The following is a 27,112-nucleotide window of genomic DNA, read 5'->3' on the forward strand; positions in this document are numbered from 1 at the left end:
TGCTGGCTCTTGGTTCCAACCCTGGCAGTTGATGTAGGCTACCATCGTTGCATTGTCAGACATTTCATGGACCGCTTGACTCTGGAGTCTGTGGCTGAATTGTAGACATGCCAATCTGACTGCCCAGGCTTCCAGGCAGTTGATGATCCAGAGGACCTCTTCTTCGGTCCAACGTCCCTGGGCCTTCAGTTCCTGATAGTGAGCTTCCTAGCCCCTGAGGCTCACGTCTGTAGCGAGGACCAGCCAGTTCGGAGAGGACAGGGGTATGTGGAGGCAAATCGAATAGTCTTGAGACTGCGGGTTCCAACATGACAGTAGTGAGCACTGAAGTGGTCGCATGTATGCCGGCATATCGTGCTCATCAACTAAAACACTTGGGACATCAACTTCCTTATCCATGTGGTTGGAAGGAAGACCTTGCCTTGCGCTTTGTGTTGAACCAGACTCCCAGATATTCCAAGGACTGGGAGGGCTTGAGACTGCTTTAGTCCAGGTTTATGCCCTTATCGAGTTCCTGAAGCAAGGTGGTCACCCTGTTGGTCACCCAGAGACTCTCTTCCACTGACTTGGCCCAGATCAACGAGTCATCCAAGTACAGGTGCACCAGGATTCCCTCTTTTCTTAACGCTGCCGCTACCATGACCATAATCGTGGAAAATGTTCTGGGGGCAGTGGCCAGGCCAAAGGGCAGTGCCCAGAACTGATAACGGCAGCCCAGTACCGCAAAGCATAGGAAACTGTGTTCTTGACGGATTGGAACACGTAGGTAGGCCTCAGATAGGTCCAGGGAGGTTAAGAACTTTCCTGATTGTACAGTCATTATCACGGAGCATAGGGTTTCCATGCAGAAATGATTCACTCTCAGATGTCGGCTGACGCTCTTGAGGTCCAGGATGGAGCAAAAGGAACCTTCTTTCTTGGGTATGATGAAATAAATGGAATAACAACCCGTATTTTCCTGGGTCGCAGGTACTGGGATTATAGTCCTCATCTTGTGGAGCCTTAAAAGAGTAGTCTCCACTGCATGCTTCTTGTGCTGGGAGTGGCAAGAAGACATGAATACATCCCGAGGAGTACTGTAAAATTCTATTTATTTATTTAAAGTTTTTTTATATACCGCGGCACGTTTCAAACATCACCTCGGTTTACAATGAACAATAATTTAGCAACAGGCTTTACAATCAATTCAGAAAGAACAGGTATATATATCAATACGGTCAATGAACAGGGCAATAAATCAACATATAGTACAATTTAATCCCGCCTAATCTCATGGGAGAAACTATATATGATTAGGTGCATTAGGTACAAATAATAATATACAAACTATGTATAATTAGGTACATTCAATCAAATGCAGTTAGAGGTGAAAGAATTGGGATGTAATAGGTGAGGGGTAAGGAGTGTATGAAAGAACATTATGTATTCAAATGATTTTACCAGAAAGGGAGACCTTAGAATTAAAGTGTAAGAAGGAATGGGGGAGGAGAGGATGGCTGTTTAAAGTAGGACGGCTGTTTGAGGAGTAGGAGGTCATTGTGTATAAGCTTTTCTGAAAAGCCAAGTTTTTAAGTTTTGTTTGATTTTCTTGTGGCAGGGCTCCAGGCGCAGGTCTGTGGGCATTTTATTCCAAAAGTTGGTTCCTGCTATGGTAAATGATCGTTCTCTCGTGGAAACATGTTTAATATGTTTGAGCGTGGGAGTCTTTAGTTTGGCTTGGTGCATTGTTCTTGTAGGTCTATTGGATTTGTGGAATGTAAAATGGTCAGAGAACCATTGCATTTCTTGGTTGTAGATGGATTTGTGTATGAGGGTAAGAAACATAGAAACATAGAAATGACGGCAGAAGAAGACCAAACGGCCCATCCAGTCTGCCCAGCAAGCTTCACATTTTTTTTTCTCATACTTATCTGTTTCTCTTAGCTCTTTGGTTCTATTTCCCTTCCACCCCCACCATTAATGTAGAGAGCAGTGATGGAGCTGCAACCAAGTGAAATATCAAGCTTGATTAGTTATGGGTAGTAGGGGAAGTAACCGCCGCAATAAGCAAGCTACACCCATGCTTATTTGTTTTACCCAGACTGTGTTATTCAGCCCTTATTGGTTGTTTTTCTTCTCCCCTGCCGTTGAAGCAGGGAGCTATGCTGGATATGCGTGTAGTATCAGTTTTTCTTCTCCCCTGCCGTTGAAGCAGAAAGCTATGCTGGATATGCGTGAAGTATCAGTTTTTCTTCTCCCCTGCCGTTGAAGCAGAGAGCTATGCTGGATATGCGTGTAGTATCAGTTTTTCTTCTCCCCTGCCGTTGAAGCAGAAAGCTATGCTGGATATGCGTGAAGTATCAGTTTTTCTTCTCCCCTGCCGTTGAAGCAGAGAGCTATGCTGGATATGCGTGAAGTATCAGTTTTTCTTCTCCCCTGCCGTTGAAGCAGAGAGCTATGCTGGATATGCATTGAAAGTGAAGTATCAGGCTTATTTGGTTTGGGGTAGTAACCGCCGTAACAAGCCAGCTACTCCCCGCTTTGTGAGTGCGAATCCTTTTTTCTTCTCCCCTGCTGTTGAAGCAGAGAGCTATGCTGGATATGCGTGAAGTATCAGTTTTTCTTCTCCCCTGCCGTTGAAGCAGAGAGCTATGCTGGATATGCGTGAAGTATCAGTTTTTCTTCTCACCTGCCATTGAAGCAGAGAGCTATGCTGGATATGCGTGAAGTATCAGTTTTTCTTCTCCCCTGCCGTTGAAGCAGAGAGCTATGCTGGATATGCATTGAAAGTGAAGTATCAGGCTTATTTGGTTTGGGGTAGTAACCGCCGTAACAAGCCAGCTACTCCCCACTTTGTGAGTGCGAATCCTTTTTTCCACATTTCCTCTTGCTGTTGTAGCTTAGAGCGATGTTGGAGTCACAGTAACCATGTGTATGTTTATTGAATAAGGGTATTATCTCCAGTCAGTAGCAGTCATTCTGGCGAGCCACCCACTCTTTATTGACGGCCTCTTGATTTTATGGATCCACAGTGTTTATCCCACGCCCCTTTGAAGTCCTTCACAGTTCTGGTCTTCACCACTTCCTTCGGAAGGGCATTCCAGGCATCCACCACCCTCTCCGTGAAGAAATACTTCCTGACATTGGTTCTGAATCTTCCTCCCTGGAGCTTCAAGGTAAGGACTTTGTATGTAATCCTAGATACTACTGGTAGCCAGTGAAGGTATTGGAGTACCGGCGTAATGTGATCATGGCGATGTGCGTTGGTGAGTATTCGGGCGGCTGCGTTTTGTAGCGAATTATTTGGCAGTCCAAGCAGAATAGAATTACAGTAGTCCAATTTTGACAATATTGTAGCTTGTAGAACTGTTCGGAAGTCGTGCGGGTGTAGGAGAGATCTGATTCTTTTCATAGTATGGAGTTTAAAGAAGCCGTTTTTAACAGTGGCCGCAATGAATTTTTTTAATGAGAAATGGTTGTCTATGATAATACCGAGGCTGCGGACCTGCTGTACGGCGAGAGGGTCAGCTTGTGGATAATTGGTAGGGTTGAGGGGGATGTTGCTTTGTGGGGAGATGATGAGAAGTTCTGTTTTGCTGGTATTGATTGCTAGAAAATTTTCGGTGAGTATATTCTTTATTTCTGCAAGGGCAGTATCCCAGTTTTTCAGAGCATTAGGTAGAGAGTCCTTAATGGGGATGAGGATCTGTACATCATCTGCGTATATGAAGTGCAGGAATCCAAGTTTCATCAAGAGTTGACATAGGGGGATAAGGTAGATATTAAACAGTGTTGATGAGAGAGAGGATCCTTGAGGTACTCCTTGTTGCAGTTTTCTAGGTTTGGATTCGTGGCGGCCAATTTTAACATTGTATTTTCTCTCATTAAGATAAGAATGGAGCCAGCAAAGGGCAGAGCCAGAGATTCCAATTTGAGATAGGCGGGTGATAAGGGTATAGTGATTGACCGTGTCAAATGCAGATGATATGTCAAGCAGAGCAAGAATGTAAGAGTGACCCGTGTCTAGTGTTTTTAGTATTAATTCTGAAAGACAGGAGCAGGGTTTCGGTACTATGATTCTTGCGGAATCCATACTGGGATGGAAGTAGTAATTGAAGTTCAATTAGAAATTCTGTGAGTTGCTTGTTTATGATTTTCTCCATTATTTTGGACAGGAAAGGAAGGTTCGAAACTGGGCAATAGTTAGATGGTTCAGTAGGGTCCAAGTCCGCTTTTTTGAGGGTCGGTTTTATTATGGCATGCTTGAGTTGAGTGGGTACCAGTCCAGAAGTGATAGATTTGTTGAGAATCTTGGAAATGGGTTTGGCAATCCTTGCAGGAGAAGAAAGGAGTGTTTTAGTGGGTATGATATCAAAGGGGTGCATAGCTGGTTTAATCTTTTTGAGGATAGCTTCTATTTCTAGAGGAGTAGTGGTTTCAAAGTTTGTAAGGGTGGCAGAGTGGTATGGTTGTATTTGGGTTGTGTATGTGTGCGTTGTGAGTGGGTGTAGTGATGTGTGCGTTGGCAGTAGGTGAGTTGACAGGAAGGGGGGAGGTGGTAAAGTGTGCCATGAGTTTATCTATTTTGTCATGAAAGTAAGCAGCTAGTTTTTCACATTTGTTTTCGTCCTCATTATCTGAGTTAACGTTTGTTGGAGGCATAATAATGCTAGATACATATTGGAAGAGTGCACGTGGGTTGAAATGGTATTGATGAATCCTTGATGCGTAATAGTCTTTCTTGGTTTTGTCTGTATTTTTCCGGTATTCGTGTAGAAGAGAGTGGAACTTTAAAAGTAGCGCTGGGTCTTGGTTTCTACGCCATTTCTTTTCCATTTTACGTAGTTCCGTTTTCATCACTCTCAGATCAGGGGTGTACCACGGTCTTGTCTGTCTTTCTTCTCCGTGTTGATTTCTTTCGAGATTAGTGGACACAGTTTATTTGCAATATTGCTGGTGATTTGGTGCCAGGAGGAACATGCTGAGTTGGCATCAGTGAGATCTAACTTATTGAGGTCTTCTGATAGTGAGATCATAATGTCTTCAGATTTGCAATGTTTATGGAATGTTATAGTTTTCTTATTGTGGTTAGGCATGTGGGGAGTGCATTTAATCGTGCAGGAAGTGTCAATCCGGTAGTGGTCTGACCAGGGAATAGGGGTGCATTGTGGAGAGACAGTTTGGATAAGTGAATTCGTAAAAATGACATCAAGAGTGTCCCCAGCTTTGTGTGTAGGGCTCAATACTGTTTGTCTAAATCCAAGTGCGTTTAGGGAGGCCAGGGTGGCTTCACTGGCTGGTGAAAGCGGTGAGCGGTCAAAGTGTAGATTTAAGTCACCTAGGATGATAGTGGGGATATTAATGTTGATGTATTTGGAAATGTATTCAGTTAGTGGTGAGGGGTTGTTTTCTAAAATGCCAGGGGGGGGCATAGATTAGGCAGATTTGTAGATCCTTGGACTTAAAGAGCCCGATTTCAAGCCTGTGAGGAGGTAAAATGGATTGCAGAGCAAGATTGTATTTCTTTTTTGCTGCAAGGAGGAGTCCACCTCCTTTCTTTTTACCTCTAGGAATGGAGAAGATGTTATATTCTTCAGTAGGTAGTTGGTTTATTATAGCGGTGTCTGAGTTCTTTAGCCAGGTCTCTGTTATTGCACAAATGTCGGGGGATTAGTCAGTGAGGATATTGCAGAGAAGAGTAGCCTTTTTTGTGATAGATTGTGTGGAGATTCGTCCTATTTACTGGGCAGCATTACCAGTTCGCTTCTGAAAAGGAGTGATCTTCTGAAAAGGAGTGAACTTCCAAGGCAAATCTTTGTAAGATTTGCCTTGGAAGTTGCATCTGCTGACCAATTCCGCAGCCATAGCTGTCTTCTGGCTGCCACCACTGAGGCTACTCCTCTGGCCAAAGTATAGCCTATGTCAGAGCCCACGTCAGCGGGTTCCAATACCACTCTGGAATTCGCCCCCAAGTCATCCACCTCTCGAAAGAGGAGCAAGCATGAGCAAGCTACCAGGGCACAACACGAAGAAGTTTATAAGGTCATTACTACTGCGTCAAAGGCCTTTTAAGGATGGACTCCATTCATCTATCGTGCACATCCTTTAAGGCCGCTCCTCCCTCCACTGGGATAGTTGTTCACTTAGAGACAGCACAGACCAGAACATCCACTTTAGGAAAACGCAAATACTCTCTCACTGCCGGATCCAGTGGGTATAGCGTTTCTAACGCTCGTCCCTTTTTAAAATTTGCTTCTGGGGCATCCTATTCCAGGTCAATCAACTCCTGAATGGCTTCCAGTACTGAAAAGTAGCAAGAGGCTTTCCGTAGGGAAATCAAAATGGGATTATTTGGTTCCATCACAGAGTCCGCCCCAGGAACGCCCAACATCTTCAGGGTTTGGGAAACCAGGGCCGGCAATTCGTCTCTATGGAAAAACCGTAACATGGTCCTATACGGTTCTAAACCAGGAGAATTTCCCCATCTTCCAAGGAATCTGTATCCTCCTCTTCATCTGTGCTGTCTGGTTCCCTGCTAGGGATACCTTTGGTGAGGCGAGGAATGCCTCGAGGTCTGCGATAGGACTGGGAGAGGGAGGGCTTACCGGCTGAGGAGGTTCCATCTGGAGAGGGGCAAATGAGATAGCAGACTGCACCTATACGAAGGCTTGAAAGCCCTGGAAAAATTCCACCCAAGAGAAAGCAGCCGGGTCCATGCCTAGCCCAAAAGGTACTGAGGTAGGTGCCGCTGAATTTCCCTCTCCCATGAATGACCCAGTCCTGGGGGTACTCAGATTTGGGGTACTTCCAGTTAAGGCTGTGGCTGATCTATCTTTTGAATGGGAGGAGCTGGGCTTAGCAAAGCCAGGGAGACCAACTCTCCCTGGACTTCCTCAGAAAACAGCACCATCACCTCTGCACAACAAGCCACGCCAACAATCACACAAGTGAGAGACCTAGGAGTCTTAATTGATAATCGCCTGAATTTCAAAGCCACTATTAACAAAACCACCAAAGACTGTTTCTACCAACTACAAGTGCTGAAAAGAATTAGACCACTTTTCCATGCCCAAGATTTCAGAACCATCCTACAAGCAATCATTTTTTCAAAATTAGACTATTGTAACACCATCCTACTTGGCCTGCCCGCGTCATACACCAAACCGCTTCAGATGGTGCAAAATGCAGCTGCACGAATTCTGACAAATACCAGGAGAAGGGACCACATAACCCCCATTCTAAAGAGCCTCCATTGGCTACCTATACACTTTAGAATAATATACAAGGCCATGCTTACCACATACAAAAACATCAACCAACTGGCCCCCATTGACCTACAGATCCCTCTCCGACTACATAATTCGTCAAGACCGACAAGAGATGCATACAGGGGATCGCTACAGGTACCACCGTCCAAATCCACCAGACACTGCACACTAAGAGACCGGGCTTTCTCTACAGCCATTCCACCGTTATGGAACTCCATCCCGTCAAATCTAAGAACAGAACCATGCATCTCAACTTTCAAAAAAAGACTAAAGACCTGGATATTCACACAAGCTTTCCCGGATGCCAATTGATAGAACACCACCAAGCCACCCCTAATCTCCAACTATACCATGGTTAACTAATCTCCAACATGGTTAACTATTCTCCAACTCGGTTAACTAATCTCCAAATACACCATGGTCATCCTTATCTTCTATCGTTTACCTGTGTGAATTTTAATAACCTTTCCTTTCTCTTCCTTCTCAGCCAAGTTCTTATCACCCTGTTATATGTCACTGCCTTTTCAACACCATTGTTATAGTTATGTTTACTATGCACCCCTGTTTTATGTGAACCAGCACGATGTGACTGCTGTCTCGAATGCCGGTATATAAAAATCTGAAATAAATAAATAAATAAATAGTGCCGACATAAGCTGGAATCAAGATCAGGCTGTGAAGCCCTACTATGACAAGCAGCCGGAACCACTGGCGGCAGTAACTGTGTTCAGTCTGCTTGCGCTTAAAATTTTATGCACATAGATTTCGGGCACCTATGCAGGCTGCAGCGAGGCACACGCACAGCCTATGCGCCCGGCTTTACTTTATTCTATGCTCAGTAGGGCATGCGTGTATGTAACCACGTGACAATGTGTACTGCGCATACCGACACTCTATGGAGGGCAATACAGCATGCACGAAGTCGTGCAAGATGGTGCCGTCACGGTCTACTGTACAGTGTGCCGACTCAGCCTAAAGCAGGGCCTAGACCACCACAGGGCCGCTCAACCTGCTCAGAAGCCCACTTCCCCTTACCCCAACAGGATTGGGAACGACATCGGTACGACATGCCGAGCAAGGAGACCAAAGGAAGTTTACAGAGCCCCTCCAAATGCATCTGAATCGGGAGGTAAATATTTTTTTTTAAACTTACCTGGGCTTAGCACTTACCTGCTGAGTACAGAGATGGTCTCCATCTCAAGGGGGAGAGGGCTTTGGCAGTCACCGCCGCACTCTTTTTCCTGCACCCACTGCCTTTCAGCTGCTTAAGCAGCAAAGTCCACGCTGGGAACCAGCTACCAGACCAAGGCACACCTCTGAGGGATCTCGGAAAGCGCCTCAGGAATTCTCAACTGGGAGAGGGACCTTTAGGTATCACCCCAGGAGAGCGGGGCTCAAATTTTTCTCCAGTTTAAATGTAGAATTTCTCCTTTCAAAAAGTACAGCAATCCCCATAGGGAGAATTACGCTCACCATCTGCTGGAGATGGAGAAATACTGAAGGGCTGAGGACACTACTTTGAAACCTGTCTCCATCTGCTGGCAAGGGAACATAACCATCTAGCTACATGCTAGGAAAAAGTGCTTTTTGTGAAAAATCTGAGAAGGAAAAGGCCTGCAAGAGAGAGTTCCAGCCATTCTTGCAAAGCCACAGGCAAAACAAGACCAAGGAGACTTCTACAATGTGATGTGTGGGAAATGCGTATGCCCAGTAGAGCTAAAAACTCTACAAGTTTTGAGACATGTCCAACTTGTGCCACCTGATGACATCACGCATGGAGCATGGCCAATTCAGCTTTCTTAATGACCAAAAATATCTAAAAATGTCTCTAGCTAATGGATCAATTTTCTGCACCATTCTGCCCATTTTTCTTATGCAGTAGACATTTTATATAGCAAATGTCTTGACCACCACACCATTTTCTTTGAAAGCCTATAAGACAGCAACATTTTCATAATAGCAACATTACATCTAGAAGCAAATTAATATTTTGCAGGCATGTTCTGCTTAATATAAATTATGAAAGCAATGCACTCCCCCTCCCCCCCCCCACAAAAAAAAGCATGTATCTAACTCTTAAAAATTAGTATTAAATGCAATACCTTTTGAATAAGGAGTGTGCTGTGCGAAGAACTCCATTAATAACGTGGAAGTCTCCACTCTGAAAACGATTCACCATTTCTCTTAGGAGATCTGGCCATTTCTGAGGGAAATCTTCTCTGCCAATAATACTAATTGCATCACTAAGCTACAAAGGAAATACAACTCTGGTAAGGTTCTTAGGATGTCATTAGTCAAAGCACTAATCCAATTCATAATTTTAATTCCTTACCTGCTTTTGAATTTGTTCTGGACTGCTAAGCATCAAGTGTACAATGTTGGCTTTAATTGCTATTCTATCAGCTTCACAAATTTTATTAGGTTCATCCTCAATCTTAAAATAAAAATTTAAATAAAAGTCAGATTAAAACTGATGCAGTGATTACTTCCCCATGCCCATCTTTTCTTTTTTTTTTTTTTTTTACCTGCATCTACTTTGACAGCTACACCAAGCAAGTCAATTTCATGCTCCTAGTCTCCTCTGGAGGTCAAAACCTTCTGTGCCTTTTCCTGTTAAATACAGCCTATGCAGTACATGGGCATCAGAACTAATACCTGAACCTAACACACCAACTGCTTGGTCACCAAGCTAACTGCACATCATTTTCTATCCATGACCAGTTCTGCAATAATGTATTATCTTGCAGTTCATTACCAAAAACGACTAGAGTAGTATTTAAAGAAATGTATAGCTCATCCATGGAAAACACAAAAGCATGAAAGCTCAACTATCTCTATCTGCGTTAAAGTCAGCACCAATCTATTAAAACTAAACTGCACCTGTACTAGCTAATTTCTTTAACATGGTATCTTTCAAGCAATTATAGAAATACTTCTGTACAAAACACTTATACCAGCAAAGCTGTTTTCCATATTCTTTTAATGCTATATACTATACTCTATACACACAGTGAAAGCCTTCTTCATTTCAGAAGGTATCATGATTGCTACACAAATAAAAATTATTTAAAAAAAAACCAGTCCATCCTCATTTCACACACTGCTGCTATACAACAGCTGCTCTCAAATATTTCACTTTATGCTTATTTTTATTTCCTAAAATTAAAGGACTTAAAGGCCCCTACTACCCTCCTTTTTAATTAAGTGCCTCACCTTTTCATGCCATTTATGCCTCTAACTCTCAGGTGCAATTACCATCTCAATGATACTACTCCACACAGTCAAGGACCATATCAGTAAATGTTTTTATGTTCCTGTATCTATCATTATACCAATCCCTTCCCCCTATTATGAATGCAATTTTGTCTACAGTAATTAACATATCTTACAGTTTATATTTGTCAAATTCACTAAGATACCTACAATTCTCCAGTTCCTTTTAATATAGTTCTTGAATGTTACAGAGGAACACACTTTGATGACATTATCTTGGGACTTCTCTAGCAGGGTTAAAAGTAACAATGGGTAATTCTGGTTTCCTTCAACCGATTCAAGAAACTTCTCAGCTGGAAAAAAAATCTTGCAATATGAGTTCCTGAAAAGCATTCTACTGAAATGCACAAATGTTAGTTCACAAAATCAACTTAATTAGGACAGAATAAATAGATCTCAAGGTGAAATTAGCTCTTATTTGATAATTTCCTTTGCTTAAATACAGTCAAACCAGTCCAGACAAATGGGTTATGCAGCCAACCAACAGATGGAGTCAGATCAACAGGTTAGTTGAAGTCACCTCTTAACATGCATCCATGCTGACCTCAGCCTGGTAGTATTATCTGTAATAAGTTAACTTTGGCATGTTAATGCCACCACAAGTACTCAAAACAAATGCTCCTTTTTAAACCAGAGTGCTTCCAAAAACAATCCCATGGAAGCAGACACTGTTCACAACACTGTTCACCTGATTAAGATAAAACATTATAGAAAATACCTTAGAGGGTTGGACCATTGTTTGGGTTGTGTGCAAGGGATTAATTGTTTTACTAACAGAGCAGTGGTTGATGTTTCCTTAGGCATTTTTGGAAGACAGTGTCTGGGTCTTTCTTGCATGCTTTTCAAAACATTGTTTCTTGCATGTGGGCATCAGAGAGGAGGCGTCTTCACCTCTGAGTTGTTGCAAACAGGTTTGGTAGTCCTGCGCTAATTAGGAGTAGCTTGGGTTCATCTCATTCATCTGGACTGGTCTGATTGATTGAAGAGGAAGGAGAAATTAGTTATCTGATAATTTCCTTTCCTTGAATATAGTCAGACCAGTCCAGGACCACCCTCATTCTGCCAAGCTTGCACAAACTTGAAATCTCTGGAATGGACTTGAGTAACCTTGCTAAAACTAGCACAAACTTGTGCCAGCATATGCAAACTTGCACAACATGGCATATACTTAAATTTTTATTCATTTCGATTCAATTGCGGACTGAAGGATATTGTCTGTTCTTGAGGCATCAAGGAACTCTCCTGACAGTAAAACAAAGGAGCTTTGCTATTCCATTAAAACAGAAGTGTAATGAGGACAATAAAAAGTCTAATTCCAAAAACACAACTGGAAGAAGGAAGGAGCTGCCCAAACTGTCACCAAATCCTTCACTAGACTCAGCAAGATGCTTGCATATCCAATACTCTTGCAGCAAAACCACCATCACTCCGAAGAATGCTTTTAAACACAAACAACCCCCAAAGAAGTCCCCCAATAGGGTAGACCACAATCCTGAAAGGAAAAAGCCAAAGAGAAACAGGAAACTTTCCTGAAGACAAAAATGTCAACCAGCTTAAGGAAAAAATGCAGCCACCACTGGTGCAAAGACGACTACTCAATATTTGCCCCACGTAATATGCTAGTGATGCTAACTGCAATGTCAAGAAAACATGGTCTAAGACTATAGGAAGACCTTTGTGCAAGATCAGAAGACCATTGGAACTGAACCCTTACTGGTCTTTTTTTAAACTCTCAAAAATTGGACTAAGATACACACCTGCACACCAAGATGACTTCATATAGAACAGAAACCCTACAGACCAGCTCTAAGTGATGGAGAGGCCTTAATGTTTCTCCATGAAGTTCCCTGGAAGACTGGGCACCTTGGACTCACCCCAGGCCTTGGCACCTTCTCAAGCTCCTCCCCAAATAGCAGCTCTCCCTTAAAGAAGTGCTTAGTAACGTTCATCTTTAGAAAAATCGAACTGCAGACCAGTTACGAAGCCAGAGTAACCACCTTGCTGCCACTATACGTCTGGCTGCCACTTACTCCATACTAAAGGAAACATCTAGGAGGTTCTGATCAACTTTGAACCAGAATCTGTTCCAGATAAAGGCTGGAGCTCTTCTGAGCTAGTGTAGCTTCTAATTTATTGTTTATTTATTTATTTATATTTATTTATATGTTTATTGTTCCATGTAAGGCCGTATGGCAAGTTTTTGTTCTTTGTAAACCGGTTTGATTTGATTCTAATGTAGGAAGATAGGTATAAAAAAAACAAAAAAACAAATAAATAAATAAATAATTCCAGCTGAAGAGACTTATCAACTCCTCCTAAACATGGTACTCCCCAGTTCCTTCCTCCTGAGCTGAAGAACTCCAGGAGTGGATCCCTGAACTAGAGCCTGTCTGTTCACAGCATATTTGCTGCAGATTACAAATCAATAGGAGAGAAACCTGTAATGACCCTTACCTTTCAGAGCTTCTAGTACAGCGTTTCGCTTTGTGCAGCATACAAGGATATAACACTAACTGTAACTAGGGTCTCCTCTTATAGGCCCTGCAGCCTGGACTTCTTGGGGTGCTGACTGATGACATCATATCCTAAATATATAAGGAAAGCCTCTGCTACCAGCCAGTGCCTCAGCAACAGGTCTCCTGCCATGCTCCCACCTGCAGTGTGCATCTTCTTGCCCTGCATCATCTAATCTTGCTTCCACCCTGCTCCATCTTGCCTTACACCTAGGACTATTCTCCTGTTGCTCACCTGGACTGCCTTTTGACTCTGCTTGTGCTCCGCCTGCCCTCCATCTGCCCAGGACTTCCAAATCCTGCTGGCCGTCAGAACCAAAAGGCCCAACCCAAAGGGAAAGTGGCCAGTACAGGTGAAGACATGTCCTGTCTCTTGGCCCTGAGGTGTACATAAGAACATAAGATATACCATACTGGGTCAGACTAAGGGACCATCAAGCTCAGCACCCTGTTTCCAACAGTGGCCAATCCAAGTCACAAATACCTGGCAAATACCCAAACATTAAATAGATCTCAAGCTATTATTGCTTATTAATAGCAGTTTATGGATTTTTCCACTAGGAATGTATCCATATCTTTTTTAAATCCAGTTACAGTAACTGCCATAACCACACTCTCTCGCAATGAATTCCAGAGCTTAATTGTGCGCCAAGTGAAAAAGATTTCTCTTCAATTTGTTTTAAATGAGCTATTTGCTAACTTCATGGCGTGTCCCCTAGTCCTATTATCTGAGAGCGTAAATAACAGATCCACATTAACCTGTTCAAGTCCTTTAATGATTTTGTAGACCTCCATCATATCCCCTCAGTCATTTCTCCTCCAAACTGAACAGCCCTAACTTCTTTAGCCTTTCCTCATAAGGAAGCCATGCCATGCCCCTTATTTTAGTCGTCCTTCTCTGCACTCTCTCTCCAGTGCAACTACTGGTATATCTTTATGTGGTGACCAGAACTGCACACAGTATTCAAAGAGTGGTCTCACCATGGAGCGCTACAGAGGCATTATGACATCTACCATGTTATTTGCCATTCCCTTACTAATAATTCCTAACATTGTTTGCTTTTTTTTTTTTTTTGACTGCCGCAGCACACTGAGCTGATGATTTCAATGTATTATCCACTCTGACGCTTAGATCTCTTTCCTGGGTGGTAACTCCTAAGATAGAACCTAACATTGTGAAACTACAGCATGGTGTGTGCCTGCACACACCAGGCAGCACAAATCTAGCAAAGGCCCAAGGGCTCACAACACACAGAGCATAAACTCCAGAGTGGATTTCTGAATAAACTCTGCTTCAGAGAACAAACTATTTCATACCTTTAATAAACTTCGTAGACAAGGTAGTCCATACCCAGGAAAAATCTGCCAGTAGGGAAAAGCGTTGATGCAGCATTACCGAAAATGTCCAGCAGTAAATCCAGACTAAATCCTGCTCTGTAGATTTGAACAAAGGGACGCTATCAAGGTATCCAATTCCCACAGTCCTAAAATTGCCGCCATTCTCTCTGGGGCACTGTCCTCTGCAGTGGAAAATAGCAGTAAAAACTAACCCCCTTGCCAAAAGAACCCCAGAAAGCTCAAGTCCACTGGCCCTGTGCCTCACAGCACAGACAACGCAATTCTAAAATCTCCCAGGAGCTACCCTTAAGCTCAGTATTGCACACAGAGCATGGGTTTTCCCCCCCAAGGTCTGCACTGCAACATACTCCCCTGAATGCTCTTGCCAGCACTAGCTGAAAAACTGATTCATTGAGCCTGCTCCAGTCACCAACTCTGCCCCGCAGTCAGCTGCAGTCCTGCGGTCAGAATGGGTGCTGAAGATTCCCCTCTGCATTATTCGAGAGACTTGTTTAAACAGCTTTATTAAGCTGTAACAAGCAACAGGGTCTGCTCCACTTTTTTTTTTATATTGCTTTTGAACAGATGAGGTAGACTGGGGGTGGGGGGGGGGGGGGAAGAGAGAGATACCATGTACTTACATTAGTAGCTCTCTGGTGCTCCACTGAAGGAGGAAATCTTAAGCTTTCACCTCAGGAACTACCAACCAGCACTGCCAATTCCACTGGTTCAAAGCTACGTTCAATTAAGGGAGGGAGAAACCCATCTTCCACCTCAGGAGCTACCCACTAGAAATCTTCCTGTTCATCTAGGTCCAGCCCCAAGCTTACAGCACAGGATGTACACCTATCATCCATCTGCTGGAAACAGAAGATACCGGCAGGCTAAGGTCAGCACAGAAGCATATAAGGTGTGACACCAGCAAACCTGTTTATCTTTGTCTCCATCTGCTGGTTGGTACACATAACCTATTTGTCTGGACTGGTCTGACTTGAAGAGGAAGATAGTTATCTGTTTTCCCAAAGAGAACAGAATACCCATTACTTGTATATTCAAATGACAGATAACTATAACTAACTAAATATATATTACACACATATACACACACAGAGCAAGTGAGAATAAGCAGAGGTCCTTACCTGTAAGGAGTGTTCTCAGAGGACAGCAGGATGTTAGTCTTCACACATGGGTGACATCATCAGATGGAGCCCCAATGCGGGGAAAATTATAACAAAGAACTTTGACTAGGCACACTGAGCATGCCCAACATGCCCTATTCCACACAGGGTCCCTCTCCAGTCTTGTAACTTAGAATTATAAAATAGGAGAAACCGAACTCAGCGGGGTAGTGGGCGGGTTTCATGAAGACTAACATCCTGCTGTCCTCTGATAACACCTGTCAGGTAAGCAACTCTGCTTTCTCCAAGGACAAGCAGGATGGTAGTCCTCACACATGGGTTAATCCCTAGCTACAGACTGCTCCCCAACACAAAAGGAGATCAACCAGCACCAACCAAGTGCCAATGCACACAACAGTACTGTTGGAAACAGAGGGGGGGGGAAGATGGCCTGAACCCAAACAACGGGCCCTAGGTGGGAAGAGTTGGGTTCTAAAGGACAGACTGATCAAATCTACTATCGCATTAGCCATCGCTATCCAGATAATAGCAAGATTTGAATGTGTGGAAAGAACTCCACATCACAGCTTTGCAGATCTCCTCCACAGGAACTGCCTGCAAGTGGGCCACCGACTCTGCCATGGCTCTGACAGAATGAGCCTTGACATGATGCCCCGCCTAGGCATAACAGAAGGAGATGCAATCTGCTAGCCAACTGGATAGTGTCTGGCCACAGCAACACCCAACCTATTCCAATCAAATCAAATGAAAAGTTGGGTAGACTGTCTATGGGCTTCTGTCCGCACCAGATAGAAAGCTAAGGCTCGCTTGCAGTCCAAACTGTGCAGTGCTCTTTTGCCTTGGTGCAAATGGAGCCTGCGAAAATGTTGGCAGGACGATGGACTGGTTAAGATGGAAGTCCGTCACCACCTTAGGCAGGAACTTAGGGTGTGTACGCAAAGGCACCTTGTCACGATAAAAAAAACAAAACAGTGTAAGGTGGATAAGTCACTAAGGCCTGGAGTTTGCTGACCCTGTGCACTGAGGTGACTGCCACCAAAAATATGATCTTCCAGGTCAGGTACTTCAGGTCACAGGTGCACAACAGCTCAAAAAGGAGCTTTCATCAGCTGAGATCTCAAGACACAGTGGGAGGCTTAGGGAAGGCTTCAATTGAAGCAGGCCCCACATGAATCGAACAACTATAGGCTGTTCAGAGATGGGCGTACCATCTATACCTTGGTGGTATGTGCCAATTGCACTGAGATGAACTCTAACGGAGTTGGTCTTTTTTTTTTTATCTATCATTTTATAAATTAAAATACAAATTTTGCTTAAGAAAGAAATGCCGTGGGACTATATAATTTTACCAGTATTCCATTTGAAATAATTCCATTCTTTAGGAAAGAAAGAGTATATAGAATTTACATTCATTCATATTTACTCTATTGGAATATCGACATTTTAAGGTTTAATTTTACCACACTACCAAGCAGATAAGAGGAGGAAACGTAAAAAATATTTTAGGAGCTTTAACAAGAAATACAATAAGGATCAAATCAAACACATTACAGCACTATATATTTTTACTGAATTAAGTTGATAGAACTTGTTGAAGCCAGGAAACCTTTCAATTGTTCTGAGATGAAAAATACAAAACTCTTCTCCTTTTGTTATATAGCATTTACAGAGAAAAAGAAGTTTAAACGAATAACCCAACCACACAAAAGCAAGTTTGCTTACCGTAAACAGTGTTTCCGTAGATAGCAGGATGAATTAGCCATGCTGTCATGGGATCTGTCAATCAGGTCTGGGAGGCGGAGCTTTTTAAGCAGAGGTTTAGTTTTTTGTCTCTGCGGCTGCGCATGAGTTCCTGCGCAGGAAAGTAACAGATTCTCCTCAGTCTGTGATTAAGCCGTAGTTGATTAGAAGCGGCGACTGCCAGGGAGGAGGGCGGGTCAGCATGGCTAATTCATCCTGCTATCTACGGAAATACCATTTACGGTAAGCAAACTTGCTTTTTCCCGTTGATAGCAGGGCTGAATTAGCTATGCTGCCATGGGAGTCCCAAGCTCCCGATCACGTTAATTGTGATACCTTTATCTGGACGTGATCTGAAGAAAGTGTGGTAGTCACCGTGGACAGGATGATAGAGATTGCAGTATTGCTTGCCCTATCTTCGTATCCGTGGTCGCTTGCTGATCAAGGTAGTAGTGTGATGACCATGTAGCTGCCTTACAAATGTCTATGGGTTGTACATTTCTAAGGTGTGCCCATAAAGTTGCTAGTGATCTCACCTGATGAGTTTTGGGGATAGCAGACAGATGTAAATTCTGCTTGTCATAACAAAATTGAATGCATTGTACTATCCAGCTGGAAATGGTACGTTTCGATACTGGAAGTCTTGGTGCTTTTGAATCAAATGATACAAATAGTTGAGAAGCCCGGGATTCCCATTTTGTTCTCTCTTTGTAGTAAGCTAATGCTCTTTTACAATCCAGTGTATGTAGCAATTTTTCCCTCTCATTAGCATGAGGTTTAGGAAAAAAAGATGGGTAGTTCTATACTTTGGTTAAGATGAAACTGCGAAACTACTTTTGGTAAGAAGGATGTGCGAGTTCTGGGAACCACTTTTTGGTGAAAAAATTGTAAGTATGGTGAATAGTGGACTAGTGCTTGTAGTTCACTGACTCGTCTCGCTGAATTTACTGCTATTAGAAACACTACCTTCCAAGTAGGGTACTTTATATATGCTAATTCCATAGGTTCAAAGGGGGAAAGCATGAGTTGTTCCAGGACTGTGTTGATATTCCAGGGAACTGGAGGTTTTGAAACTGGAGGACGAAGATGAGATAGTCCTCTAATGAAGCGGGATAGTAACAGATGATTGGATATCGGTGTATCCTTTAATGGCCTATGGTACGTTCCTATGGCACTGAGATGAACTCTAATGGAAGATGTGGCTAGTCCAGTGTCGTACAGCGTATGAAGGTATTCCACTAGTTTTTCTGGTGGACAGTCCATTGGTGATATGTTATTGGATATGCACCAAGTTGAGTAATGTTTCCATTTGTAGTTCTTTCTTGTTGAATGTTTCCTGGATTCTAATAAAATGAATTGTGTAGATCATGACTCTGCGGCCCTTTAGGTAGTCTTGAAAAACTTGTAGAGCCCTTCGGATCGTTCTGAGTTCAAACAAATTTATCTGTAGGTTTTGTTCCTCCAGCATCCATAGTCCCTATGTTTCGTAAATTTCGAGATGCGCTTCCCAACCCTTCCGTAATGAGTCTGTGGTTAGGATTGCGTTGTGTGGGAGGATGGAACAGTGCTCCCTTGGAGAGTGTTGATTGGGAAAGCCACCATGCTATGTCCTTCTTCATCTCTGACATTAGGCGTATTTTCTGTGTTAATGGTTGTGTGTGTTGTCTCCACTGATGTTTCAGTCCCCACTGCAGATGTCTCATATGCAGTCTGGTGTTTGGAACTATAAAATTGGCTGCTGCCATGTGACCCAAGACCACTAACACTTGTCTCGCTGAGGGTGTTTGAGTGTTGTAGAAGCTGACGTAGTCGTACCCTTCTTTCCGATGGGAGGTATGCTCTGTTCCGAATGGTATCCACATATGCTCCTATAAACTGCAGTTGTTGGGTTGGTTGCAGATGTGATTTCTGAAAATTGATCACCAGTCCTAATGCCTGTAAGCATTGTATTACTCTTTGGAGATGATCGATCAATGTCTCTCGAGTCGAGGCTATTATGAGCCAATCGTCCAGATATGGAAATATTATCATACCCTGTTGTCTGAGATGAGCCACCACCACTACCATGCATTTGGTGAATACCCTGGGTGCAGCCGATAATCCAAAGGGGAGTACTTTGTACTGGTGGTGCTGATTCTTGTACCGAAAGCATAGGTAACGCCAAGAGGATGGATGGATTGGAATATGGGTGTATGCATCCTTCAGGTCAATGGAGCACATCCAATCGTTGGGTTGCATTAGAGGAAGAATTGACTTTAAGGATACCATTTTGAATTTCTCTTTGGTCAGGAATTTGTTGAGTTCCCGAAGGTCCACGATGGGACGTTGGCCCCCTGATTTCTTTGGTATCATGAAATATGGGGAGTAAAATTCCGTGTTTTGTTGTTTCCAGGATAGTAATTTGATGGCCTGTTGATTGTGTAGGCTCGTAATCTCTTCCGCTAGTTGTGACTGAGACCTCTGAATTTTTAGTGTGGGAAGGTAGGGTAAGGTTGGTTTTGTTGTAAATTGAAGTTGATACCCCTGATGTATTATTTCTAGCACCCATTGGTCTGAAGTAATCTGTTTCCACACTGTTAGACATGATTGGAGTCTTCCTGGCAGCGTTAAGTTTTGTGGTGGTGGCTGTAAGTCTAAAAAGACTGTGTTGGTTTGGTTGCAGTTGCCAGCTGCTGGGACTGTTGTCTCTGATTGCGAGGTTTACCCCTACAATGAAGTGGGGCTTGCTGTTGCTGCCGATACAATGGGTATTGTTTGAGGACAGTAAGATTGATAAGATCTATAAGGTCTGCGTCCGTAAGAAGATCGCCGATTGTAAGGGTAGTAACGTCGCAAGGCCGTGTAAGCTGGTTGTGTCTGTAACGATTGTACGGCTATCGCTTCGTCTTTCAGTTTGCCCACCGTGTCTTGGAACCTGGTACCAAAAAGGTTATTCTCCCGCACATGGTAGATTTGCCAGTTTTGAGAGTAAATCTTCTCTTATGAAACTGGAACGTAACCACACCATGCGACAGACCGCTATGGCTGTTGTGGATGCTCTGGATGTTTCCAGGCCTTCATATATTGACCGAAGGAGGTGTTTGGAGCACTCTTCTATATCATGGAGCATTTGAGGTGATTGATCCGCCGTGGTGGAGAGCATACCCTTTGTCGCCTGAATGCATTTGTATAAATATTGCACCATATAAACTTGGTGATGCATTATTCTAGCAGTTAACATTGCGTTTTGGTACACTTTCTGTCCAATTTCATCTAAATATCTATTGTCTTTGGTCGGTGGGTAAGTAGAGCGTGTTTTTGATCTTTTGAATCGTTGCATCGCCGATTCTACCACTATGGAATCATGGGGTAGTTGCGGAGGCGCATAAGGTGGATATTTCTTCATCTGAAACGATGTCAGATTTTCTTGAGACCGCTGATAAAGATTGAGGTGTTTCCCAAAATTTTTGGAGAACACTGTGTAGCAACTCTTGCGGTGGGAGTGAAATGGGCTCTCCCGGAACATCAAAAATGTTTAGCAAACCTAAGGTTTCTGATCTTGGATTGGATTCCTTTTGTTTGTCCAAATGCAAAATGGTACCTAGTTTCTCCAGAAAACGAGGGTACAAAAGGTTTCTGGCGGAGAATATGGTTCCTGCGGTTGTTCTTGCGGATCTAACGGGAACTCTGTCGATGATGAAGGAGATGTATGTGGGGCCATAGAATCTGTTTGAATGTCTAGTTTTGGACTTGGGGATGGAGACCGGTCTGGAACTCGTGATACGGGGGGGTTCTGACGAAGGCTCTCGTGAAGGTTGAACATTAGGATCAGCAGTGTTGTCCTGTGGTTGACTTGTCATTTTGTAAGAGGATTCTAGAGTTTCGTAGAATCCTGCAAGCGATTGTGATAATTGCCAGAAAGCTTCTCTTGTCTTAGGCGGCATGACTGCTTTGCTAGAATGCTGTGGCAATGGTTCTGCCCGTGGTTGGGATATATCTTCTAGACCTTTAGAAGAACTGCGTGAAGACATGGAAGTGTGAGACGAAGTAAGGCATATGGGCGACTGATGTGACCGTGCCCTAGGGCGCTGACTTCTAGAAGACCTGGGAGGTGGAAGGGCTGACTTCCCACTCAAGTCTTTTTTGGCACAGTCTCATGACGGGAATGGTGCCTGTGTCTATGTATGTGCCCTGATGGCCTTAGACACATCTCTTGATGGAGACCTTTTCCTGTGCTTAGATCAAAACCCTTTTGAAGAAGACTCTGATGGTCATGGCGTAGAATGAGGTAATTGTGGAGATTGGTGTCTCCACTTCCGATTACTTCGGTGTTTGCATGTTTCCCTGTGGGCATGTGCAGGAGAGATCGGGATTTTGTCCCGTGATAAAGACTGTATAATTCACGGCAGCGTCCTGTCGGTATCGTCATAGGTTTCAATACACTCGGCGCCGTAGCGTGCACAGATGTACTCTGTGCCATAGGCTGCGCCGATGTCCTCGGCGTCATATGCGTCGATTCCTTCTGCACCATTGTCTGCGCCGCTGTTGTCGGGGCCCTAGTATGCTTCGAATTCTTCGGCGCCCTAGCTATCTTCGACGACCCCGCGCTCCGCTCCGTCATTTTCGGTGCTCTTGTTTTTGAAGTCGATCGATCCCGATCGACTGGATCAGGTCCCTGATCCACTGGATGTACTTGCCTCATTTCTTTTCCTCCAGGACTGGAGGGGTGAGGATCCCACGAGGCTGCTCTTTTGTGAGGGGGAGCGGGTGTCTTCACCGGGCCCAGTGAAGAGTGAGCCTCCGATGGCTCCGAGAGGCTAAGTAGCTCCTTCAAACGGAAGGCCCGCTGTCTCTGGGCCCTAGGGGACATACGAGCGCAAAATTCGCAGTCCCTCATGTCATGGTTGGCGCCTAGGCAACGGTAACATCGGTCATGGCCGTCCGTGACTGACATTACCTTGCCACAGCGACATCTCTTGAAGCCCGATTTGGACATCTGAGGATAAAAATGGCTCCGCATGCGATCCCGCGCGCAGAAAAAAACAGACTGAGGAGAATCTGTTACTTTCCTGCATGGGAACCCCTGCGCAGCCGCAGAGACAAAAAAACTAAACCTCTACTTAAAAAGCTCCGCCTCCCGGACCTGATTGACAGATCCCATGACAGCATGGCTAATTCAGCCCTGCTATCAAACGGGAAACCTCCTGTCTAAAGGTTCAAGAACCCTCGAAGTCTGATTTGCGTGGTCGAAGCAAGATCGGGAAAAGTTTTAACAGGAGAATCATAAAAATTTACAGGGTATTTCCTAAAATATGTTTTCATGACCAGGTTTAAATCTTTAGCGGCAATAAATGATACCAGCAATGTCCCTCTATCAATCACCTCAAGGTTTCAATTCTCCAAAACATGTGATAAATTTCCTTCTGCTCACAATACATGGAAAGCATCCCCTTCAGTCCATAGGAGTCTAGTAGAAAGCTTTCTAGAAGCCACCAGGTCCCGAGACACATCCTCTGAAAGATAAAGCAGCTGAAAGATTAACCTCTCAACATCCAGGCTGTAAGAGACAGGACCTGGATGTTGGGATGCCGCAGATTGCCTTGATCATGCGCGATATCTGGGGAAGTCCGCAGACTGATTAGTCTTCGGATGGACAACTCCCCTAGGAGAGGAAACCAGAGCAGTCTCGGCCAATCAGGGGCTATGAGGATCATAGTCCCTGTCCTTGTGAAGCTTCAAGAGAGTCTTTGCCACTAAGGAATTCGGAGGATACATATACAGAAAACCCTTGCACCAATTCTGGGCAAGGACATCAGAGGCTGGGGTTTGCCATCTGACCTGTACAAGGAGCAGACCTGAGGGACCTTCCTGTTGCAAAGGGATGCAAACAGATCGACGTCCAGGCTCCCCCACAGGTGGAATATCCGATTTGCTACCCCCTGGTCCAGGGCCCGTCTGCTATCAAGTTCTCCGTTCTGGCCAGATGCATAGCCCTGAGCATCAGCCCATGGGATAGGGCCCATTACCAGATCTAGACCATTTCCTGACCCAGGAGGTACAATCCCATGCCTCCCTGCTCGTTGACGTACTACATTGGCTACCTGTCGGTTTGGATTGGACAGCCAATCTTTGAAAGCCCATAGTGCATACCTGATCGCCCAAAACTCTAGGAAGCTGATTTGACAAAATCGTATCTCAGTGGACCAGAGACCTTGGGCCTACATGAGCTTCCCCCCAGGATGGACGCATCCGTGTTTAGGATAATTTGGGTAGGAAGACTTCGAAAAGAGGATCCCTGTTCCCAATTTGAAAGTACCCGCCACTAGGGCAACGAGTCCCCAGAGAGATGGGGTGACTCAGATGCAATCCTGGAGGCTCCGAGTGGCTTGGATCCCCTGCAACCTCAGGGTCCATTGGGCTCTGCACATGTGTAAACATGCCAAGGGAGTGACAAGGATGGTTGCGGCCTTATGGCCCAACAGTCTAAATGTGTACCAAGCTGTCACCTGCTGGCTTGGTTGAATCTCTGCTGCGATGGTCATCAAGAAGACAGTCCTCTGGCAAGACAGGAAGGCCTCGGCCTGAGCTGTGTCCAGGCCTCAACGTCTCTGCATGCCTTTTTGGAGCTTCCTCCTCGGAAGAACTGGCAACACCGTACCAGTAGGGGAAGGCCACAGTACCCCGCCAGGCTCTAATACTGTCCTGGGAACAGACATCAACTGGGTCGGTAATGCACTGATAAGCACATTGAGCTTCTCTAGAAGCAGTACAAGAATGGACAGCACTGGGTCTGGTGTTGTCGGTGCCACAGGTCCGAAGTCCTGCAGCATCTGCTCCACTGCCAGCGGGACTCTGTACTCTAGCTCCTCCTCAAATGGGAGGAAGGAGGGGTAGCCAGATCCTCTTTGGACCCTCAAGGTGGATTAATGACTGGCATCAGGACCCCCAGCACAGACTGAGGACTGGCACTCCTTGCCATGGGGGTCGCTTCCGAAGCACTACGGTATAAGCTGGTGAATCCCATGACCAACACCATGCATCGATGGGGACCGGTGCCGATGTTTCTTCGGCTTCCCTGGTGCAAAGGCCGATGACGAGGAACTCAACATCCTCAGTCTGGAGAAGATCAACAGTGGTCAGTCTCCAGCATCTCTAACTGCCAAAGGCATCGATAGACCCGATGGTCCCCCTGATGTTGATAGCTCGGTGTCCATCGGTATGGCTCCCTGTCTTTCAATGCCAATAGCTCAGTTTTCCTTCAACCAGAAGAGCTGCTCAGTCTTGTCAAGTCGAAGCGGACGTCCCTTCGGGGTTATCTGGGCACATAAACAGCAACCCCGAACATTATGCGATACCCCCAGGCAAAGGGACCATCTCATATGGATCCTTGATGGATATGGTCCTCAGGCACTGGGGCATCGCTGAAAACCAGATGAAAACAAAAAGGACCAGGAACTGAAAACGAGGTTGGCAGAGCATCTAGGGCTGGCGGGCACTGAGGAACCACTGCCACGGGGAATTGTGAAAGGAAACGTACCCAAATTGCCTAAAACCCTGACTAGAACACACTATGGGAAGGTACAGAGAGGGACCCAGCGACTGGATGAGAAAAAAACCCCGAAAAACGTGAGAAACAAGGAAAGATTTCCACAAGTCCAAAAAATAGCTAAAGTGAGCTCACTCACACCGCAAGGCTTTCAGCTCCATGGAAAAAGACTGGAGAGGGACTCTGCGTGGACGTGTGAAATAGAGCATGGTGGGCATGATCAATGTGCCTAGTCAAAGTTTTCCCACATCAGGACTCCATCTGATGTCACCCATCTGTGAGGACTACTATTCTGCTTGTCCTCTGAGAAATATACATACACACATATACATGTTTATCCTTTCCTATCAGTAGATAGCATCCAAAGCCTTAAAATTTGCTAAATACAAGTAGGCAGAATGACAAATGATTGGGTCACTTAAAGTGTAGTAGACTATAGAAAAGCAGATGGCAAATGTGCACATTTAGAATAGTTAAAATGTGTATGCAACAAGTGTACATTTCATAAACTGCTTCCTCAGGTTTGTCCCCTTGCTGCAAATATTATTCATTACTTTTGTCATAGTTACCAGTTCTAGAATTTCAACATGCCTTCTTATTCATTTATTGGTGTCTGCAAAGCAGACATTTTTATACAGCCCTTTTGACAATGGACATCCTTTTCCCTCACCACACCTTGTCAGTGAATACATTTTATCAAATAGGATTCCAAATTTGAAATATCCAATTGGATAATAACTAGATCTACATCTTAACCTTGTATTGATTTTATAATAGCAAGAAGTCATAACAAGGAGTGTACTATTGTCTACCAGTTATATCCTATATGCAACTTAAGACTAGTTTTCATTTATTATAAATCATATCCATGCATATTACTTACTGATGCAACATTTTTTGCATAACAGTCATTGCCATGCATTCTATAACCCTGGAATGGATGCCTTAGATTGTATTAAAAAGAGCAATTCCCCTCTCTTCACAAACACAGCAATGCCATTTTTTGCCTAGCAAATACCACAAATGTGTGGCCATTTGGGGCCTTCCATTATTTCCAATAAAAGTTATATGCATTACTGTACACTCAATAAAAAGTGACAGCCGAGTTTTAACAAACCAAAGTAAGATGTGTATGAGTGTTTAACCTCATATTGGTCCCTTCTTCAGAGGTGAATGTTATTTTTGGATGCTTAAATTTGTCCACTAAAAAGGTAAAACAAGTATATACACACTAGGTAAACTAATAGTATCAACTTGAGATCTACACCAATTTCACACTTATTACGCGAGATAAACTGATACAATTATGTTAAGACTGGTTACCTGGACGTCTTATGGCAGGATCAGGGTCTAGTGTCTTCTTTAAGTACTCCGTCAAAGTCTGTAAATTGGCATCACTGAGCTCCATAGTCCCAAACCCTGAAATTTATTTAAGGTTTTTATATACCGGCATTCATGATACAATCACATCATGCTGGTTTACAGTTAAACAGGGGTGCATAATAAACGTCAGACTAGAACTATAGTACAGAAGAAAGCAGTTACAAATAACAAGGATGATTGAACTAGGAGAGGAGGGAAATAAAAGGAAAGGTTATCAACAGCTAAAAATATTTACTAAGAGCTGAAATTGAGCTGGCTGTGTTATAAATGTTGCTGGCCTGTCAAAACAGCCCATGTTTCTCCTCAGAATTTTAGAGTTCTCATAATAATGAATAGAAAATAATTTTCCCTAATTTCTTTTGCAAGCTTAACATCCCACTTACAGAAAACATACATTTGGAGAAGAAAAAAAGTCTTGAGCCAAAATATTAGATCCAATACATTTTCGTGTGATTCCGAAAAAAAAAAAGGATGAAGATAGTATTGCACACAAGTACCTTTTGCTCTTTAAACATTTCTAGAGGTTAGAAGGTAGTAAAACAGCTCTATAGAACTGAAAAAATTTAGAATATTTACATATTCTCTGACAGATTTCTCTGACATTCTTATATTTCGCCTAAACAGTACAGAACCCAATATAAAAAGTCAGATATTACCCTTCAAATATTTAATAACCTACAGCATGAAAATGTTTTTTTGTATTTACTCCTGGGGAAATTCTGTGCACAAAAATTTAAAATTCTACAAACTTTATATTGGTCAAAATAATTTACATGACAGTCTAATTACATTTTAAATGAATACAGAAAAAAGTTATTACTTAAAGGTGCAGAATTTTAAATATTTTGAGCAGAATTTCCCTAGAAATTCACTGTAAGAGTGTCCCTTCCACTCGCTCTACCTACTCCCCTGGCCACTTTGCACAGAAGAACAATCTTCGGGTCATCTCCTTCG

At 43.7% G+C, this 27,112-nt stretch overlaps 1 protein-coding gene across 7 annotated transcripts in view; it reads right to left on the reverse strand.

Annotated features, from left to right (window-relative positions):
- CSE1L (chromosome segregation 1 like) overlaps positions 1-27,112 on the reverse strand; it is a 184,244-nt gene that overhangs the window by 142,217 nt on the left and 14,915 nt on the right. For all 7 annotated transcript variants that reach the window (XM_029612426.1, XM_029612429.1, XM_029612428.1 and 4 more), the window contains 4 exons: positions 26,099-26,194; positions 10,671-10,813; positions 9,580-9,681; positions 9,350-9,495 (listed from right to left, as the gene is read on the reverse strand). In XM_029612426.1, coding sequence (XP_029468286.1) covers positions 9,350-9,495; positions 9,580-9,681; positions 10,671-10,813; positions 26,099-26,194 — 487 coding nt within the window. The remainder of the gene's footprint in view (positions 1-9,349; positions 9,496-9,579; positions 9,682-10,670; positions 10,814-26,098; positions 26,195-27,112) is intronic.

Source organism: Rhinatrema bivittatum, chromosome 8, assembly GCF_901001135.1.
Source record: "Rhinatrema bivittatum chromosome 8, aRhiBiv1.1, whole genome shotgun sequence".
Taxonomy (NCBI): Eukaryota; Metazoa; Chordata; class Amphibia; order Gymnophiona; family Rhinatrematidae; genus Rhinatrema; species Rhinatrema bivittatum.